At 41.8% G+C, this 18,683-nt stretch overlaps 1 protein-coding gene across 2 annotated transcripts; it reads left to right on the forward strand.

Annotated features, from left to right (window-relative positions):
• The first annotated feature begins 42 nt into the window (after nucleotides 1-42).
• LOC143484198 (uncharacterized) lies at nucleotides 43-5,947 on the forward strand. 2 transcript variants are annotated; one of them, XR_013122569.1, is made up of 4 exons: nucleotides 43-337; nucleotides 787-987; nucleotides 1,650-1,915; nucleotides 3,392-4,070. XR_013122569.1 is itself a non-coding variant. In XM_076982823.1 (4 exons), exon 4 carries the CDS (start codon nucleotides 4,162-4,164, stop codon nucleotides 5,284-5,286), a length of 1,125 nt encoding a protein of 374 aa, XP_076838938.1. In that variant the 5' UTR covers nucleotides 64-337; nucleotides 787-987; nucleotides 1,650-1,915; nucleotides 4,127-4,161; the 3' UTR covers nucleotides 5,287-5,947. The 2 variants fall into 2 exon arrangements, 1 of the variants encoding a protein (XP_076838938.1); XM_076982823.1 differs by lacking the exon at nucleotides 3,392-4,070 and adding an exon at nucleotides 4,127-5,947 and having other exon boundaries at nucleotides 64-337.
• The last annotated feature ends 12,736 nt before the right edge of the window (nucleotides 5,948-18,683 follow it).

Raw genomic sequence — 18,683 nt, forward strand, 5'->3', positions numbered from 1 at the left:
TTGTTCATTTGTAGTGCTAACATATTTAGGGTGTTTTTTACTCCTTTTTTTCTCTCCCAACGTTATTCCTTTACACAGTTTCAAAAACATGTATTATGCAAATTAGATGATGACGTCATTTAGGGACTTTTAGGACAACCAATAGCGACTTTCCTTACTGAGGAGTTGGCAACAGTGCTTGCTGGTGGAAGAAACGAATGCAAGTCTAAGGAACCGGTGAACGTTGTTAATGGTAAAACGTGGAAGGTCTCGTAAACACCTGGTGTAAAAGACATCTTGAAGAGAGAGCGGACGGCAGCTGCTGACGGCTTGTAAGAACCGCTAACTTCTGACTCAGGTAAACCCATTTTTCATTAAAAAACACATTATTTCTGTTTCTGTTAAGAAGTTGTGGATTTAGGCCCTGGTTGCCCACTAGATGTCACTGTGGCTGTAATGATACGAACGTCTCACAAGATTGAATCATTTTCTGAATCAATTGGTTCATTTGATTCGATCTCACAAAAGTCCCACTTTTACCGTCACGACCAATGACTCTTCTACACTCCATATTTATATGCCTTAATTTATGCAGTCTGCGCTGTGTCCTTTGCGGATGCAATTAGCACTTTATTGCAACATACAAGTCTGTACGTGTTAAGTTTACTGATGTGTATGCGTGTGTGTCCAGGTTGTGTAGTGTTTGTGTAATGTTTGTCACTTGTTGTGCACTGTGGGCTACTGTGACCAAACACAAATTCCTTGTATGTGTGAACATACTTGGCAAATAAACTCCGATTCCAACAGAGTCTCCAAAACGGACTCAATTTTCTCTCACAAGTGGCGCCGCAGTTTGAAGATGCGGTGACGTCACCGCGCATGCTCCTACGGAAGCCCCGCCCACCGTCAGCGTCATCCGGGTCTTTGGAACACAGCTCACCTGGACAGAGGAAGAGGACTACATGTTGCAGCATTCACACCCAGTTTGTGTGCGTCCGTACGATCAAAGTAAGTTCAGCGTTGACTGTAGTACTGGAGCGGACATTGTTGTGGTTGTATTTGATGTGAGAGATGTCGATGTTGAGATTGTTCGTCCTTTACTGGCTTGTAGTAAAATGCAGATGTGCACATGTAGCCTAGCCTGCTTTGTGCTGTGTTTACATGTAAGAGAATTGCATTAGATGTTCGTGAACGTGTGAGGAGGAAGTGTACGTTGTATATGCGTATCGGTGAATAATTCTCCTGGTTACCGATCATTCTCTGATGATCAGTAATTTACTACTCGGTTTCCTCCGCGGATTAGTCGCATATTGAATGTAAAAAGTGCCTCCGTTTGTTGATGTAAATCTGGTGGTGGTTTGAGGGTGTAACTGTGTTCCTCGTTAAAGGTGGAACAAAGCAGAAATATTCATCTCGTTCTCCTCTACAATGTTCTACTCAAACTATTTGGATAAAACGCACATTTTTGTCCAAATTCTTGGAACGTTGTTCTCTTTATAGTGATGTATATTTTTGCAAAAGTAATTTAACGTCACATTTACAGTATAAAAATTGTTGTATAACAGTACAACCATGTTTTGTATTATAGTTTCTAAGTGTAAAAGTCATAAATTCCTGTTGTATTTTAAAATGAGGTCTCTGGTCATGAGTTCTTGTTTCTGTTCTTCCAGTCTGAGGAGTGCAGATCTTTCTTCATAAGTGTGAGGTTCACAGTCCAGCTCTCATCATCCCAGACACCTTTGTTCTTGTGGGGGTCAGAGATCCAGACAGACGGACACTTTCATGTATCTGGCCTGAGAGTTCAGATATCCGGTTGTTCCAGCGCTGGCTTGAGAGTGTTTAACCATTGTCAGACTGTTCAGGTCGGCACTTTGGGCCCTACCAGAGAGAACTGAAAGACAGAGAGGAGGCCATGAACAGCATCTGCTCCTAGGTGGTGAGTTTTTGTAATGTTATTAACACATTCATAAGTGTCTTTGAAGGATGTTGTATAGAGAGAGATGACAACCAGCACATGCTCAACACTCAGCTTCATACAAGTGCTACAACTCTGATACATTGGTACAAACACATTTTAATACCATTTCTGTACTGTTGTCAGGGGCAACAGGCCACCAGTTGAATTTAAATTTTGAGTCCTTCTGTAATAGTAGTTCATACTCTGCACAGTAGATCTTGTGAGCTTGCTTTAATTTGAATGAATCTGTTAAACAGTATACCATATTTAATTGTTTGTACTTCCTTTTTTATTCATGCAATTAAGTTTCTTAATTACATTTTTTTGTAGATACACAAAAGATCTTGGCATCATATTTAACTTCCTCAGGAGGAAAGTGCTCTGCTGCCTTTGTTTTGCTGGTTCAATCTTTAAAATCACATTAGTATTTAAACTAAAAAACATCAAACACCAGATTGTCTGTGGGTTCTTAAAGTATTAAAAGTTGATAAATCAATTTTTTTGGGGGGGGGGGGGGGGGGTCTTAATCACAATTCTTTGAGGTATTAAATTTTCGTTGGTACAATTTTGTCTCTGGTGTCTTTGGACAGTTCTTTAGTCTTAGCCATGTTAGTAGTTGGAGTTTTACTGATTGTGTGGGGTGGGATGCAGCTTCTAATTTAGAATAATAAGTGGAGTGCAGGTGGACTTTTTAGGGGTGGACTAACAGGTCCAGAATTTTTGCTGATTGGCAGGTGTTTAAATACTTATTTGCAGCAGTAACACACAACTTATTTTAAAAATCTTACATTGTGATTTCCAGATTTTTGTAGATTATGTCTTTCACTGTGGACATGTACCCAGGATGAAAATTTCTGACCATTACATGATTTCTAATTGGGAGAACTTGCAAAGTCTCTGGGTGTTAATACTTATTTGCCTCACTGACAAGAGACAAGAGGCGTTTATTGTCATTACATCTGAATACAGGTACACAGTGTAACGAAATTACGGAGTAACTGTGGTGCAACACGAATCAACAATACAATAGATGACATAAAGTGCAACAGCGTAACAATGTGCAACATGCAGCCTGTAGTACTAAAATGTGCAACAGTACCAAAACTCTACAATAAATACAACAGACCAGAGACTATTGACAGACATGACGGTGCAGTGCTGGTACGGTGCAATGTAGTTTGAGTGGTGTCAGAGATGAGTGACATACTGTGACATGTAGAACATACATGAACACAGCGGTTCTGAGGTAGAGTTAATAGATCCTGTGGGAGAGCAGCAAATATTTCTTGTGGGGATGGAGGCATTTCAGTCATTGTATGCTGTAAGTGTGTGGGGTCAGATCAGTGTTGGTGTGTCAGTTCTGTCTCTGAGAGTTGAGGGGCCTGACTGCCTGGTGAACGAAGCTGTTACAGAGTCTAGAAGTGGAGGCTTGGATGCTCCTGTATCTTTTTCCAGACGGCATCAGAGTGAAGAGTTCATGTGATGCGTGGGTTGGGTCTTCCACAATGCTGGTGGCTTTGCGGATGCAACGTGTGGTGTAGATGTCACTGATGGAGGAGAGAGAGACTCCAATGATCTTCTCGGCTGTCCTCACTATCCGCTGTAGGGCGTTGCACTCCGAGATGTTGCAGCTCCCAAACCAGACGGTAATGCAGGTGCTCAGGATGCTCTCTACAGTCCCTCTGTAGAACATAGTGAGGATGGGAGGTGGAATGTGTGCTTTTCTCAGTCTCCGCAGGAAGTAGAGACGCTGCTGGGCTTTCTTTGTTATGGAGCTGGTGTTGAGGGACCAGGTGAGGTTCTCTGCGATTTGGACACCGAGGAACTTGGTGTTCTTCACAATCTCCACAGTAGAGCCGTTGATGTTCAGCGGGTGGTGGTCACCTGGTGCTCTTCTGAAGTCAACAACCATCTCTGGTTTTATCCACATTTAGGGATAGGTTGTTGGTCCTGCACCAGTCTGTTAGCCACTGCACCTCCTCCCTGTATGCTGACTCATCGTTCTTGCTGATGAGGACAACTATGGTTGTGTCATCAGCAAACTTGACAATGTGATTTGAGCTGTACTGTAAATATTGTTTCCAATAGTTCTGTATATTTGTATCTCACCCTGTTTTGTAATGTCTCTTTTTATTCTCCAGAACTGAGTGACATCCATTTTTAAGTCTTCTACTGTTTCCACATTTTCAGGGAACTTTATTTTACCTCCACAAAAACATCAGGTGATGAAACCCAGAGGAGTATGTCAGACTGCTGTAAACAGGAAAGACCTCCACACTAAAAGACCTCAGGTACGGAAGGACAAAGACATGGAAAAGGAGAGACGGCACTCCTCAGATTGTGGAAAAACTTTTATTAAGCAGAGGGATCTCCAGAAACACCAGAGCACTCACACTGCAGTGAGGCTTTATGGCTGCTCAGAGTGTGGGAAGAGTTTTAGTAGTCGGAGTAATTTCAAAACGCACCAGCGCATTCACACAGGAGAGAAGCCCTATCACTGCTCAGAGTGTGGGAAGAGTTTTAGTAATCAGAGTAATTTCCGAATGCACCAGCGTATTCACACAGGAGAGAAGCCGTATCGCTGCTCAGAGTGTGGGAAGAGTTTTAGTTATCAGAGTAATTTCAGAACGCACCAGCGCATTCACACAGGAGAGAAGCCATATCACTGCTCAGAGTGTGGGAAGAGTTTTAGTAATCGGAGTCATTTCCGAATGCACCAGCGTATTCACACAGGAGAGAATCCGTATCACTGCTCAGATTGTGGGAAGAGTTTTAGTTTTCGGAGCTCTCTCCAAATACATCAGCGGATTCACACAGGAGAGAAGCCATATCACTGCTCAGAGTGTGGTAACACTTTTACTCGACAGAGTAATCTCCACCAGCACCAGCGCATTCACACAGGAGAGAAGCCATATCACTGCTCAGAGTGTGGGAAGAGTTTTAGTAGTCAGAGTCATCTCAGATGGCACCAGCGCATTCACACAGGAGAGAAACCATATCACTGCTCGGAGTGTGGTAACACTTTTGCTCAAAAGAGTCATCTCCACCAGCACCAGCGCATTCACACAGGAGAGAAGCCATATCACTGCTCAGAGTGTGGGAAGAGTTTTAGTAGTCAGTCGCATCTCACAACGCACCAGCGCATTCACACAGGAGAGAAGCCGTATCACTGCTCAGAGTGTGGGAACAGTTTTAGTAGTCAGAGTAATCTCAGACGGCACCAGCACATTCACACAGGAGAGAAGTCATATCACTGCTCAGAGTGTGGGAATTGTTTTAGTAGTCAGAGTAATCTCAGACGGCACCAGCGCATTCACACAGGAGAGAAGCCATATCAATGCTCAGAGTGAGGGAAGAGTTTTAGAAGTCAGAGTAATCTCCACCAGCACCAGTGCATTCACACCTGAGAGAATCTGTATCACTGCTCAGAATCGATGGAACAGCACTCATTGGAGTGTTTAAGATGAATGTACTCACTAGCTATGAACAAAGTGACTGATATAAAATCAGTCATGGTTTGTGTTTCTATCTCCTGCACTGTGTCTGTAGGTTTGTGGTTTTATCTCCTACAATATATTTTTTTATTTCTTTCAGTATTTGGGTGGGTTCGTCTTGGGAAAAGTTCCATTAATGGTGCGGTTTGTAATGCTTCTGTACTGATGCATGAAATGTTAATTTTGTCTGTATTTTAGGCTTCATATACAATGGATTCTAATTGAAAATGTATTGTTATTAGTGGTTTTCTTAATAATTATATTTCTATAGTATAATACTGAAAACATTTATGTAAATCGATGGCTCAGTATTTAACTATTAGAGCTTTTCCAGTGCAGATGCAGAGGTGGATTCAACATGGTACTAATTAAAGCTCATTCATAAATTTGGAGACTAAGATGGCTTTTGGGAAACGATCACATTATTGGTGTTCTTAAAGTTACATAATTCTTTAAGTTGTTCATATACTATTGGTTTTAAGACTATTGGTTGTCAGAAAACACACCCCTGGTTTGTTTCTTAACTTCTTAAGCAAAATAAGGTTCCAAACAAAATAAGGTTCCACAGCTTCGTGTTCTTTGGAAGCGGAATATGTAAACAGCCTTGAAGTCAAAAAGAGGATCGACGATCCCTCCCTCTAATCTACGCAATTACCCACACTATGCAAAGTGACGCAGCGCACTATAGCCGACGCCACTAGTTGGCTAACCTGCAGAGTATGGAACCATGGCAAGTGCAGAGCCGGAGCTGGAGGCTGCTCCTGCTTCTCTTAAATCAGCAGTGTGGAGGTATTTTGCATAGTGGTGTCAATTCCAGGTTCCGAGATTAAAAGTCCTCACCAGGATTTTGCTCAAGCTTGCTAGATTTTCTAATTAGCAATCCAGGTAAAATAAGTGGAATCAACACAATCCAGGAAGCCTGAGCGAAATCCTGATGAGGACCTTTAATCTCGGAACCGGGAATTGACACCTCTAATTTTGCGTTCCCGGTGAGTTATGTCGACAGCGTTCATGTTGTCGACAAGAACACAACAGTGTGCAAGATGTGCTACACGCGTGTACCTTACCCGGCTACGGGAAACACTACAAACATGGCTCGACTCATTCGCAGGCATCACAAAGATGTGGATTTGACTGGAAAAACATCATCATTGGTCCAGTCAAATATTCAGTCTTCGTTTGGAATAAAATTGGCTACTAACCCTATAGGTTTAGTCATAGCAGCAAACCTGCAGCTTTATTCGGTGGTGGAAAATGCTAGTTTTAAACATTTAATTAGTGTACTTGAGCCACGCTACAGTATTCCCAGCAGGTCGCATCTTACAACTAAAGTGTTGCCGTCAATGTATGAAGACACTAAACAAAATGTTTCGAGGGGTCTAAGCAATGCGGAGTTAGTCGCCATAACAGATGGCTGGACCTCAAGAGCTACATTACAGTGACAGCACACTATGTCAGTACTGAATGGGAGATTGAAAGTTTAGTCCTTCAAACTCGCCCTCTCTATGAATCACAAGTGATAATTTGGCAGCAGTGCTATAGGAAACAGTATTAGAATGGAAACTGGATAGACAAAATACAACCATACAGTTGTGCTCAAAATAATAGCAGTGTCTTTAAAAATTATAAAAGTCTTCTAACAAATTGTACTTTAATGAACACAAATGCATTGGGGACACAGCACATTCTATTCCAAAGCAGGACAATTGGGAAAAGTAATTAAAACTCAATGATATTTCACAGAAAGTCTGAAACGTAATGTAAAAAAAAAATAACAGCATTGACATCTTTTCTTGGAAACTAAAAAATGTACTGCACAAACTAAGATTCTTGATAAGCCAACTTGGCTGAGTATCCTAAACTAATATGTTGTTGCAAAACCATGGTTTCTGATAACTGCTTCACATCTGTGGTGCATGGAGTCGACCAATTTCTGGCAACGGTCAACAGGTATTGCAGCCCAGGCCAATGGACCCAAAAAGAAGAACCTTGTTTTCACCAGTCCACAAAATGTTACGCCATTTCTTCTCAGGCCACTCAATGTGTTCTTTGGAAAATTCTAACCGCTTCTGCACGTCTTTTATTTAACAGTGGGACTTTGTGAGGGCTTCTTGCTGGTAGGTTGATTTCAACAAGACGTCTTCTGATTGTACCAGTACTCACAGTCAACTGAAGGTTTTCCTTGATCCTCTTGGAGCCGATCACTGGCTGAGCCTTTACCAGTTTGGCTATTCTCCTATCCATTTGAGGAGTTGTTTTTCTTTTTCTTCTGCGTTTTTCTGGATTTTCTTCCCATTTCAAAGCATTGGAGATCATTTTAGCTGAACAGCCAATCACTTACTGTACTTCTTTATAGGTTTTCCCCTCTTTTATTAGTTTCTTGATTAAAAAACACTCGTCTTTTTAACTGTGACTTGAACGACCCATTTTCTTGTCTTTTCAGGACAAATGCACAGCCAGCATGTCAGTTGCCTTGCTCCTTAAATAAGGATCACCTGTTAACACCCTTTTTCCCAGAATGCCCTCCCTAAGTGACGGCCTCCCTAATTGAACTCGCCACTGCTATTTATTTGAACACACCCTTTTCAGTTAATCATTCAATTTCACAGAATCTGCAGTATGCATGGGTGGCCTGTTTGGTTTGATGGTTTTCTATACCCATATTATAAAGTAAAGTAAAATTCATTTATATAGCACTTCTCACAGGCACAAACCACAAAGTGCTTTACAACAAAAAATAAAATAAAAATAAAAACACAAAAACACACTAAAAACAGAAAATACAGTGCACAAGGTCAACGGCTGCAACCTCACCACTAACTAAACGCCTGCGTAAAAAGGAAAGTCTTTAGCTGTTTTTTAAAAGTATCCACAGAGTCAGCTGATCTTAAATGTGTAGGAAGTGTGTTCCACAGTTTTGGAGCAACCACCTTAAACGCTCGGTCTCCACGAGTCTTTAGACGCGAGCGTGGCACAGACAGTAAACTCAGGTTGTTTGCCCTGAGTGATCGCGATGAAGTGTAGGGGTGGAGCAAGTCGGCGACATACACAGGAGCTGTGTTGTGTAGTGCTCTGTATGTTAAAGTTAAAATCTTGAACTGGATCCTGAATTCTACAGGAAGCCAGTGTAAGGATTTTAAAATGGGTGTTATGCGAGACCGTCTGCATATAACCTCCAAAAACTTATATAACCTAGGCTATAACCTCCAAAAACTTACTTGTGGTGTAGAGATTGAAATTTTTACAAAAACATTGCTTTATCTTGCTGCTGTTGGGGCACTGCTATTATTTTGAGCACTACTATACCTGTGACCACAGATAATGCCAAAAACATTGTCAATGCCTCAAATGCAGCTGGATTGTCACCACATATAGGGTGTTTTGCACACACAGTAAACCTGGCATCCCAGAAGGGGTTGGGAGTAAACCAGATTTCTCGTCTTTTGGGCAAAGTCAGGAGAGTGGTCACCTTTCATAAGAGCATGACTGCAGCAGCTGTCTTAAAGGCCAAACAAAAGATGCTCCAGCTTCCTCCTCACAAGCTGATTCAAGATGTCGCTACAAGGTGGAACTCCAGCTATGACACGCTTACACGCTACTTAGAGCAACAAGCTGCTGTTTATTCTGCAGAAAAAGATGTTAAAATGAATGCCAAAGATCTCATCACAGTCTCTGATCAAGATGTGACTGTTCTGGAGGACGTGGTTGAGGTTCTGAAGCCCATGAAAACAATCACAACTCTACTGAGCTCAGAACAGCAGCCCACTATGTCTATGATCCTGCCATTTAAGCACTCCATTCTCACAGCAATGAAACACAGTGGCACAGATTCACAGATTATGAAGGATGTTAAATCGGCTATAGCAACCAACATTGGAGGGAGGTATTCAAATCCCAGTCTTCAACAGTTCCTGAATGAGAGCACTGCCTCGGACCCTCGGTTCGAGTCTTTACCCCATCTGGATGACCCCCCTCGGAAAGAGATATTCAACAGTTTGGCCGAGAAAATCCTACAAAAACATCCCACACAGGTATGTGACCAATTGAAATTCATATGATGAAATGTCCACTATTAATAGTGATGCAAATTTATCTTGTAGTTGAAATACTGATACAATTATAAATGTATATTCTTTTTTAAACTGGAAACTGCAGTATCCAGTGAAGGCAGCCCCCCAGCAAAGAGAACCACACTCTGTAAACTGTTTGGCGACTTTTATAGTACAGCCCCCACTACACCAACAACACCAAAATTATGGCCTGATGTTGTCAAGGAGGAGATTGAGCTATACAGGATGGCAAATGTCATTTCTGTGGATGCAAATCCACTGAAATGGTGGAAAAACAATGAGCATCAGTACCCAGATTTGTCCAAGCTTTCCAAACATCTTGCTGTGCAAGCAACAAGTGTAGCAAGTGAGCGAGTGTTCTCCACAGCAGGGGGAATTGTGACTGCTCAAAGAGCAGAATGTGGACATTCTCATCGTCTTAAAGAAAAACTTGAAAATGTAAAAATAACAAGTTGTTTTGTCTAACCTCAAATGTGTTAATAGTTTTGGTACCTCAAGGAGCATAATTCTCTCCAGATAAAGTTAATAATATATCTTTGTTAAAGAAAAAAAACTTGAAAGAAGAATGTAAAAAATGACAGTTGTCATTCTCAGGGACCGAAAAAGTTTTTAGGATATTTTGTAGGACAGTTTAGTTTAAGGCTCTATTTGTTCTATTATTTTGTACATGACTGTTCCTGTATTTGTTTTATTATTTATTTTGTTATGTTGCACATTGCTGGTTTTTGAGAGAGAGAGAGAGAGAGAGAGATCTAAGCTAGTTTACTAAGCTAGTTTAAGCACCGGACTGCTTACACACTCACCGTGTGGAGCGAAAAGCGCGCGGTGATTCTGTGTTCAGTGGCTCGGGTGGAAGTGCACACAGTCCGACAGCTGGGAGGCGCTCACTTTCACTTCAATGCATTAGCTTTCATAAATGAGGCTGTATGAAATGTAGTGCCCTAACTTAGACCCTCCCTTAAACAATCTTTGCACAATTGCACTCAAATTGGATAGCAACCTTACCAATGCGAGCAGAACTTTACAGTAAGAGTCTTTGTCTGAGCACATTCTTGTTAACTAAAGACATACATATGTTGGGGTGTTTCCATAAGTGGTCTATTATGAGTGAATTGCTTTATTGGCCAATTTTAACAATTGTTTTGACCAAGCAGCAGTTTAAGAACAAGCCGAAACATAAAAAGCATTAATATTCTGTATTCTGGGCATTCGCTCAGGAAGTGCATATCTCTCTCTCTCTTTCCTTGCAAAACGTCAAATGTGTAATCTTTTTAGCGTTTGCTTTAATATACTGTACAAAGTAGATACTACGATCAGTTGAGACACCTACATATAGCCCGTTTTTGTCGGGAATCGGTGAGTATTTACATGTATTTGATAGCGGTGTAACATATGTACGCAGCTCTCTGCATACGCATGAGTACGCATCCCAGTGTTTAGTTTTGCATACGATTTCATACACAAAGAGAGTGAGACCAGGTTGGTAATACAGTATTTGTCTTAAGGCAGCTATCAAGCAAGACATTATACAAAGAGTAGTTGCATGTACAAAAGAACAGTTTTTTATTGAATGTGAGTAAAGAGCAGTATCCTTAAATGGTTTGCATTGTGTATCCATGCATTGAATGTACTGTACATATAAATCAACATTTTAGACTTTTTGTCAATCAACAGTACACCACATACATTTAATGAGATGGTGTTGCTTGGTGGTTCAGACAAAAAAAAAACCAAGTTCAGTAAGCGACAAAGGAAAATAAATAAGCATTATAGCAACATAATAAAGGTACTAGTAAAATGGTTAAATGCAAATGTTTACGTGTTAATGCATTGAGCTAAACAGATAGATGGCTAGGAGAAGGAGTGGTCCCTGAATGTGGAAGCCCTGCTTCGTATGTTGCAGAAACTTTCAAGAGGTCAACATAAAACAGTCATTGGAGCTGCTCTGTCAATTCAGCAATAAAGCAAGAGGATAGTTCCTGATCTTCTCCACTGCCCACAACACCTCTGAAGATTTCTGGACAGAGGTCTTCTAGACAAAGATGTGGTTGATCTGCATAAGGGAACATTAAGATCCTCATACATCTCTCAACAGAAGCTTTGATGTCATCCAGAACACGCGAGAAGCCGCTTTAGCCATTCCAGATGGCTCAGTCAAAACCATTACGTCTTAATGAACCAATAAATAACATCAGCGAATAACATCACACAAAAAATATATTGTTTCTTATTTTATGTCACTGTTAACTATACAGGGTTGACGCGAACTTTATAGGCCTATCTATCTACCTATTTTTCATAAGAGCTTGTGGCTAGCTCTGAGTGTTCAACGCAAGCTGTAGCGAACGGCAGTAACTTTGTTTTACCGGAAAATATCAAAACGTGTGACGCTTGGGGCTGGACGAAGGACGAGACATGAAATCCTTGTCTTTCAGACGTCACTTTTATTACAGCGCTTTAATGCGCACGGAAAACACAGATATTGCGCAATAGCGCACGTAGAACATTCACACAGCAACGTGTAAACCTTAGACAATGACGAACACAGGACACTGCGCGAGCGCACATTAAATAGACAAACCACATTAGCCCCATGTGATTACGAGACGATTCACAGGTGATACACATTATCACACGACATAGCCTTCACCCCAGAGTTCCACAGACGCAGACAAAGCACGTGGACCACGTATACACACGCCCAAAGGGGAGGGGCCGGGGTCCTCAACGTGACAGACGCCCCCTCCAAGGGCACTACCCGTCCCGGGGTGCCAACAGGACCGAGTGCCCCGAACCCACGACGATGGGCGGATCCAACGCGCTCAGTCCTGCGTCTGGGAGGTGACTGCCCTTGGTGAAGCGTCCGTCACGAATCGCCTAGCACACCCTCCCTGGGAAGACCGGGGAAAAAACGTTAGACACATTGGCACGGTCACAAACACACACACAGGCACGCTTACACACAGTGGCACGAGAGGGAAGAACGGGTTAGGCACACAAATGGGGAGACTTACAAACACCGGAACAGACATGAAACAGGCGCCAGGCTATGCGCCAGGAGGAGAGCGACCAGTGGGGAAAACACAGGAGCCGCGGGTGCTGCAGCCATTGCGGTGGGCGGTCCCCCTCCTGCCCTCGCTGCGAACCCTCCACCTGGCGGACGCGCCCGGTGCAGCGCGGCGGGCGGACGCGCCCGGTGCAGCGCGGCTGGCGGACGCGCCCGGTGCAGCGCGGCTGGCGGACGCGCCTGGTGCAGCGCGGCTGGTCTCTCCCCTTGGTGGGCCGTAGGGCATTCCCCCTTCTCCTTGCGACCGCCCCCTGGAGCCGGCAGTGTGGTCATTCTCCTCGGTCTCCATTGCCTCACTGCCCTGGCTCCAGCTCATGGCTAGAGTCATGTGCTTCAATCTGTCACGCCCCTCGTTTAGGACTTTTTCAAAAGCCGGGTTTGGTCCCCCCCAGTTTCTACAGTTAAAACCAAATATTTAAATAGCGACGAATCTAGTGATGATATTGTAGTGTGTACAGTGTGTGCGTGTATGTGTGTATGAGAGAGAGAGATTGTGAGGATTTTTTGTCTTTTTTGTGACTGAGTGATGTGTGTCAGAGACAGATGTGTGTGTGTGTGGGGCAGGGGAGCTACTGGTAGTGAGATAGTAATGTGTGTAGAGTGTGTATTAAGTTGTTTATGGTGTATGGGAATACATGTGATGTGTATGAAGGTGTGCAGTGTGTATAGTGTGTATGACAACACCTCCTTAGGTGTGTGTGTGTGTGTGTGTGTGTGTGTGTGTGTGTGTGTGTGTGTGTGTGTGCGCGATGTATGTGTCTGTGTGGATTGGGTATGAGACAGATGCATGTGTGTGCGTGTGTGGGGGGAGCTACTGGTTGTGAAAGGATTAGAGGGCAATGTGTGTAGAGTCTAGTGTGTGTTACAGTGCATGGGGCTGTATTGTGTGTATGATAACAGCTCCTTAAGTAAGTGTGTGTGTGTTTGTGTGTGGGTGTAGAGCAGGGGTGCCCATTACGTCAATCGCGATCGACCGGTCGATCGTGAAGGAAGTGTCGGTCGATCGCGAAGGAATGTGGGTAGATCGCATGACATTAAAAAGTAGTGGATGAATGACAGGCTATCGTCCATCTGCACTGACGGTTGTATATATACACCGCCCCGGTAACAAAACCTGTGGGATTAGTTTGACAGCTGAGTGGGAGAAACAACTCGGAGTCAGAGTGCTACTGCTGATGCTACTGTTGAGGTTCAACTATATCTCTCATCTCCATATCTGCCCAGAGGAGAAGACCCTATGGATTTCCGGCTCAGATGCTGCCTTCTTTCCTTATTTGTTTCAATTAACAAAAAAACATCTCTCAATTCCAGCAACCTCAGTGCCGTGTGAGAGAGTTTTCTCCAAAGCTGGAGAAATTCTGAGCAAGAAGAGAAGAAACCGTATTCATCCAAGCACTGTGGAACAGATGATGAAAAATGAATAATGTCAGCTACATCAATCCACTCACTAACAGTGTATCATAGTTAAAGATGACATCATTAAAGTAACCCCGTTCTCTGCAAAATGATATGTTTTCATGACTAAAATAGACTGTATGCACGAAGTAGTCCCTACGCATTTCCCCCTATAAACAAACCAGTTTGGTTACTTCCAGTGCGGCGTTTACATTAGCAAATAGCTTGTTCGGTGGTGAGTGCGGTTTCTATTTGTAAACACATTTGACCATTTAATTTTTTCTTTCGCAGTTGTGTTACCTATTAGCCCACAATTCTCCTACTGAACATGAGCTCTAGACCGTTTAAAAAGCAGCGATGTATTGGCTCTACAGCAGAACATTTGGCAAAGCGTTTGGCAAAGGAGAAAACGTCCATCTGATGAACCTCTGGGTGAAGAGGAGCCAGTGGAAGAGAATCACGTTTGAACATGACTATTGCGCTGTCCCCTATTACAAGTCTCATTGCACTTTGAGGGCTTGGTTGGCATGGCACCTCATGGTGCTGGCACTTTTCGTCTCTGCCTTGTACGCAGGTTCTATCAGCGACAAACAAATTCTGAAGGAGTCAGGGATTGTGCAGTTGCTAACACCAGAGATGGCCATAATGGTGGACAGAGGCTTTCTTGTGGATGACTGTGTGCCATGTAAAGTCCACAGTCCTGCTTTCCTGTCCTGCAGATCCCAGACGCCAGCCTCTGAGGTCAGGGTTACACAGTCAATTGCACGACTTCGGGTTCACCCATGTATCATATGTGTCATTACAAAAGTTTATCATTCAAATTAGAATGTTACTTTAAAGTTCAAATATTACAAATAAACCTTTACACATTTTACCATTGCTTGTATTTCTGTATTATTCCCATACATATCTGTAGTATTGATCGTACCTTAAAAATAATAAATGATTAAATGAAAGTTTTACATTTCATCATGTGTATTTTGAAGAAACAAAAGTAATTGTGTGGAAAAAATGTATAACTTGTGTACACATTATGAACACTACATTATATGAAAACATGTTTTAAATGTTAATGAACTAAGAGGCAACAAAATAAACACTGAAACAATTCTTGCCTGATGAACAACAAAAACATGACATTGCGTCATACAAAACCAGGTAAGTATTTAACGAAACAGGATTACTTAACAATATAACTATTTTTAATAAATAATTAAGCCTACCAATAGGGGGAAAAAAACCTTACTGGGAAGTCCTCAACTCTGGGATTATGTGGTGTATCTACAAATGAGCCATTATATCAACACATCTTTTAAGAAAGACACTTATGCAGATAAATGTAAAACAAAACAAAAAATCTGACTTTTCTCTTATTGTCTTTCTCACTTGGCTATGTGAATTCGCTCAATGAATATGTCATCATGTGTATAAACCAAAAAGTCACACCATTTCAGCCCTGAGATCAACAGCTGTCCCTGAATTTGCCAGTAATAAGCATGCTGGTGCCATTCATAGCACCAAGGTAAGTGCAGCAGAGTCCTGCACGGGTCCGTTTTTTGAGACCCGCACCCACCCATATCCGCAGAGTACAGCACCCACCCACCCACGAACACGTGGCTATTTCAAAGTTAAATCCGTACCCGCCTGGACCCGTTAATATTTTACCCGTTACCCACCCGTGCCCGTGAAAAATCACACAAATTGAAAGTATTCCTATAGAGCACTTTATTTTTCAATGCGCCTCTGAAAAAACGTCAGTACAACACAAAATAAAATCTAAGGTTGCTGTGCAGGAACAGTATTCCTATCTAAAAGTAGCAACTGGTAAAACGCAAGAAAATGTATGTAGCCAACCGGTGGCATAACACATTGCAAAATGAGAGGGAACAAATGCCAGTATAACAACTACATAAAATCGCATAGGTTCACAAATCTATCCTAGGTGTGCAGGAACAGTATATTGTTCACAGTCCCAGGTTTGAGCTGCGTTCTCTGCTCTTGGATCACAAATCCTAAACACTAAGTTCTCTCTCATCATTTGGCTTCCGTAGTTCATGCCACTCTCGGGATGAACTCTGTGACCTTGTTGCCTTCTCAATCTGGTTAGCGATCTCAGGTGTTACTGCCAATGAAATCAGGTGTAACATCTCCTGCTCACTGAGTACAAATGTGCACTGAGATTGCTCAAGATGGTAGTCCTTCAATGGCAAAAGTGGTGGAGGTGGAGCATCCTTATGTCGTGTAATGTGCGGGGATTTGTTTGCTGGCTGCTGATAAGAAACTTCACTACTTGAACTTCACCAAAGGCTGAGTCAACCAATGGAATACCGGGGGACATGTCCATTGTTGTAATCATCGGTGCAAGATCCTTCTTGAAACCAGCATATACCTCTGCCACTGGAAGAGGTATTTTTTAACATTTGTTGTATTTTACTGAAATTCAAAGTCAGAATTAAAATTAAATATGTTTTATATCTTACCTCACTCCCTCTGCCACTTTCCTCTCTTCAGGCCTTGCTGAAACAATTGCCATACTTTCCACAGGGCCTGGTTTTATTCCCTGGCAATATAAAAAAACAAAAACATGTAAATAAGGTAATATTACTTAAAACTTCACTATTCAAAAAGTTTTCACACAGGCATACCATTTTTCGAGGTTTGTGCCAAGCCTGCTCCTTCTCTGTGCAGCTACGGACAGGAGGAACTGCATGTATTCCCAGCTGGGAATAATGTGCTGTCTGGTACAGTAAAGCAACATGGTTGCATAAAACTGTTCCAGCAACACAAGAGCACTGACAGTGGGTCAAAATCACAGGCTTGGAATCCTTTAACACAATCTGCAACTGAATGGTAAATATACAAAATAAGACATACTGCATAGTAAGTGAACAAGTGATATCGGATGAGTTGAATAATATTTCACACATCAATAAGACAATTATCAAAAACAGTTTAAAGCAGTTTCTTGAAGATTAAGGATTTGATTTTACAGTCACAATACAGAAATTCTCTTGTTCTACTCTCTTATCGACACCATACCCTTTGTGTTATGTTTACTATACGTTTACAGGTTACTTTGTATAAATTCCTCCATCCTGAAACTAGCATCAACCTGATAATACAAAAAAGCTAAAGACATGGTCTTCGAGTTGGCATATTATATTGGCACTTATAGGATTATTTATTCCAAGGGTCTTCAAGAAACTGTTTTAATCACATTAATAAAACATAATCAAATAATTTAGCTAAGCTTTCTCTTTTATTCTGTCGCTAACTATAACCGTACTCTCAAACTGTGTGGCTTCTCCGTCTTTCTCATCAATCGATAGCATATCGCCCTTACGCTGACCTCTCCTGTCACCTGCTCTTTATTAGAGACTGAGAAATAAAGGAAAACACGTGTGAATAACAACAGTTATTGAAATATTCAAGGTCGTAACGTTACCTCTGCTACAAAAACACTGCATAACCTAAATACCAATGTTAAGGTAAGGTTAGCTGACTTGTTAATACAACTTAGCCTTCACATACTTAGATAGCATCTTTTACCAGCAGCTTCAAAAGCTTGTTTGAGTTGAAGTTTTATTCCTGTATATAAAATGTAAGTATACACATAAAAAGTCAGTAAAAGTATTAGTAAAGCCAACTAGGAGCTTTGACATTCGAGTAGCTAGTTGCCCAACTTATCCTCATAGTTGTGGATGTAGCTTGAGACATAAAGCTTCAAGCCTTTCTCTCTCTTGCTGGCAGTGTTGCCAACTTAGCGACTTTGTCGCTATATTTAGCGACTTTTTGTAGTAAAAGGCGATCTAGCGACTTTTTGTGGTGTTATTGGAGACTTTTGGAGACACTGAACAAACACGCTCTTTAGTTGCTGTCCTCTGGGCCGTGAGCCCCACAACACTCAGCACAGTCCCTCACCGCTCCACGTCCACACTGCAAATGAACTGCGCATGCCCAATGCTGCCGCTGACGGGGGATGTAAATATAAATGCTTTAGTCTTCAGTGAGACACGAAAAGAAATCATTGCATTTAACTCACACAGTCTCAGTCATTCTTCACTTCATTCACCACGTAGCCGGTCACTCGACTTGTCCACAGTGTGCGTCTCTGTGAAAGCTTAACATCTAGCTAACTTGCTCATCATGTCTCACTCTAAACTCTATTCTCAAAAATACAGGAAAGAGTGGGAATCAAATCCTGAATTTAAAGGCTGGCTGAAGCCATGTATTGGAGATAATACACGGGCATAATGCCTGTATTGTAAGGTTGATTTCTATGCCAACTAGATCCTGCTAACTGCTACTCATATACTAACATTTAACAACACAGCAAAAAAAACTATTTATGTAATTTATGTAAAAATTATTTATACAAAGTAAAGCTTGTAAAGCTGCTTTGTGACAACAACTGTTGTAAAAAGCACTATATAAATAAAATTTGATTGATTGATTGATTGACAAAGCATTAAAGTCATGTAGTTCTTTTGAGAAGTGACTGCCTATTTCAAAGGCAACAGATGTTGTTCATTTGTAGTGCTAACATATTTAGGGTGTTTTTTACTCATTTTTTTCTCTCCCAACGTTATTCCTTTACACAGTTTCAAAAACATGTATTATGCAAATTAGATGATGATGTCATTTAGGGACTTTTAGGACAACCAATAGCGACTTTCCTTACTGAGGAGTTGGCAACAGTGCTTGCTGGTGGAAGAAACGAA

The sequence above is a fragment of the Brachyhypopomus gauderio genome, chromosome 20 (assembly GCF_052324685.1).
Source record: "Brachyhypopomus gauderio isolate BG-103 chromosome 20, BGAUD_0.2, whole genome shotgun sequence".
Lineage (NCBI taxonomy): Eukaryota > Metazoa > Chordata > Actinopteri > Gymnotiformes > Hypopomidae > Brachyhypopomus > Brachyhypopomus gauderio.